At 31.7% G+C, this 2508-nt stretch overlaps 1 protein-coding gene across 3 annotated transcripts; it reads left to right on the plus strand.

The window, feature by feature from the left end:
• The first annotated feature begins 666 nt into the window (after positions 1 to 666).
• LOC118754626 (putative sulfiredoxin) lies at positions 667 to 1756 on the plus strand. 3 transcript variants are annotated; one of them, XM_036489517.1, is made up of 3 exons: positions 667 to 1040; positions 1130 to 1287; positions 1426 to 1756. In XM_036489517.1, exons 2-3 carry the CDS (start codon positions 1147 to 1149, stop codon positions 1636 to 1638), a joined length of 354 nt encoding a protein of 117 aa, XP_036345410.1. In that variant the 5' UTR covers positions 667 to 1040; positions 1130 to 1146; the 3' UTR covers positions 1639 to 1756. The 3 variants fall into 3 exon arrangements, with proteins under 3 accessions (XP_036345410.1, XP_036345409.1, XP_036345411.1); XM_036489516.1 differs by having other exon boundaries at positions 667 to 1009; XM_036489518.1 differs by having other exon boundaries at positions 831 to 957.
• The last annotated feature ends 752 nt before the right edge of the window (positions 1757 to 2508 follow it).

Here is a 2508-nt window from a genome sequence, read left to right on the forward strand (position 1 = left end):
GTACTTGGATGTGAATTTTCTAAATTTTTTATGTGATTAATGGCTCTATTCTGTATCAGTGACAAATCCTTGTCAATGTTTTTTACGGAAACATATATGAAAAAGTTTAAATTTGGCATAAAAAAAAATGTTTGTCAGCGATACAGAATTGGGCTATAAATCCGGCAAAAGTTGCCATCTTACAAATCGTTAGTACAGTGTGGAAACGGCGTATCCATGCACAATGGGCGTAACTCACATGGTCGCTGTAATACAAAAAGCCGTAACTAAAAATTCAAAAATTACTATTTGATTGATTGGTACATTTTGTCAAATTATAAGTTGTTGTTTGTTAAATTATAAGCAACCACATCATTTTATGCGATAAAACATTTTAGTTGTGGCTTTTTTGCATCTCTGTGAATGAAGAATTGAAGCGGTAATAGCCCTTTTAGTTTTCTTTTACTATAATATGTAACATCACGTAGGTGTAATGAACTTATCAGTAAAAGACCGCATTTATTGTTTATCGATCCTTCCTTTTCATATTACAAATAAAAAATGTGTACATATATGGCCTTATTCATAAAAAAAGTAGCTTTAAAATAAGTTTATAAACTGAAAAATTTATGAAAACGTCATTTTATAAAGCTCTTTAAATCTACTTTATTTTTTTTAGGAATAAAGCCAATAGGCTTTGAAGGCATCGATTCTAAGTTATTTTTTTTTTGCGCGCACACAAATAAGCTTGACCCAACTGTTGTGTTTGTTTAACAAAATTCCTTTTTTGTTTTCCAAACATGCAAAGCAGTTTGCCCGCAATAAGCAATTACTTAGTGTAATACCGTAACAAATAATATAAATATGTACACCATACATACATACGAAATACCATACGCCAAATAGTAGTAAATAATTTGTGGTGGAGTTCAAGTACAATCGCGCACAATGTCACTTATTAGCCGGATAGCTTCATGTGTGAGTAGAAGCAAGCACTCACTTGACTTACTTATAACAACAAATAAACAAGGTGCAAAATATTTACTATATACTTTCTGAAAGTAAGCTATTAATTGATTTATTGCTTCCCAATCAGGGGCCCACTATATTACACCTAGCTATACTTTCGTATTTTGGTTTTTGTTTTCAGGAAGATTCAGACAGAAAATGACATGCAAACTAAACACTAACAGCGTACACTCTGCTGCCATAACGGAAGTGCATCAGGTGCCAATGAGTGTCATACATAGACCGATTCCTCCAGTATTGGATGAAGGAAAGGTTCAATCACTTATGAATACCATAAAGGTTAGTATAAGGCTTATCGTTATACAGCTGTTGAATATGTATATCAATGGTGTAAATAGTGATGACGTAAATTGACCGACTTCTTTGTAAAATATCTACATACGTACATTTTTAACGAGTTTTATTTGTTAATAACAGAATGAGTCAAGCGAAGACGATGTACCCCCGATAGATGTACTATGGATTAAGGGTTCTGAAGGTGGTGATTATTTTTATAGCTTTGGTGGCTGCCATCGGTACGAGGCATATAAGCGGCTGAAGCGTGATACTATTAAGGCTAAATTAGTGCACTCTACGCTGAAAGATTTATATCATTATATGGGTTCAAGTACTCCCAAAGATCTTAAATAAATAATCAAGAATAGTTATTTGTAAAAGGCTTAGTAAAACGTATGTATTTACATACATATGTATATATGTATGTAGGTTGGATTGTATACAAATATTTAATAAACCAAAAAAATCCTTATCTGTCGAGTTAATTCTATCACATACGCCAAACATTTTATGGCCAAAGTGATAAGATTAATAATATGATGAACAAAAGAAAAGCTTAAGAACTATTAAACATATATACAGTATCGGTCATATCTATAGCACGCCATTTCAAAGTGATATTGTGTGCCATTTATGTTTATTTACTTATTTTTAAGAATTTTCGATTCAAATACAGTTCATTCTCAGACAAACCCCATATAAACCCAAGTGTAACAATTTGTAGAAAACTACAAAAAAGTGCAACAAATTTTCACCTAAATTTCAGACTTTTTTCTCGGAAGTGTTACAATTTGTTTGAGTACACGGTTTTTTAGCCCCTTCAATTTTAGTCTGATAATGTGCAAGTTTCAAGTGGCTAAAAGTTACCGTTGATTTTTTAGAATTTTTTTCGCCAAAGGTGTTGCGGATTTCTTCCATATACAAATAAATTGAGTTTGTTCATCATATGGAAGCCAATGCGACAAAAAAAAAATCTAAAAATTAAACGGTAACTTTTAGCCACTTGAAACTTGCTCAGACTAAAATTGAAGGGCTAAAAACTGTGTACTCAAAAAAAATCTAACACTTCTGAGATAAAAGTATGAAGTTTATGTGAAAATTTGTTGCGGTTTTTTGTAACTTTCTACAAATTATTAAGCTTGGGTTTGTACCGGGTTTGTCTGAGAATAAACTATATTTTAATTGAAAATTCTTAAATAAACATAAGTGACACACAATAGCACT

The sequence above is a fragment of the Rhagoletis pomonella genome, unplaced genomic scaffold (genome assembly GCF_013731165.1).
Source record: "Rhagoletis pomonella isolate Grant_MI unplaced genomic scaffold, Rhpom_1.0 Rhpom_scaffold_04258, whole genome shotgun sequence".
Taxonomy (NCBI): Eukaryota; Metazoa; Arthropoda; class Insecta; order Diptera; family Tephritidae; genus Rhagoletis; species Rhagoletis pomonella.

What these genes read in the sequence shown, in the direction of transcription:
- LOC118754626 (XM_036489516.1), top strand. Translation starts at nt 928, where the DNA reads ATGTCACTTATTAGCCGGATAGCTTCATGTGTGAGTAGAAGCAAGCAC. An exon ending in TATAACAACAAATAAACAAG is followed by an intron (nt 1,010 to 1,129) that starts GTGCAAAATATT and finishes TTTTGTTTTCAG; the next exon opens with GAAGATTCAGACAGAAAATG. An exon ending in CACTTATGAATACCATAAAG is followed by an intron (nt 1,288 to 1,425) that starts GTTAGTATAAGG and finishes TGTTAATAACAG; the next exon opens with AATGAGTCAAGCGAAGACGA.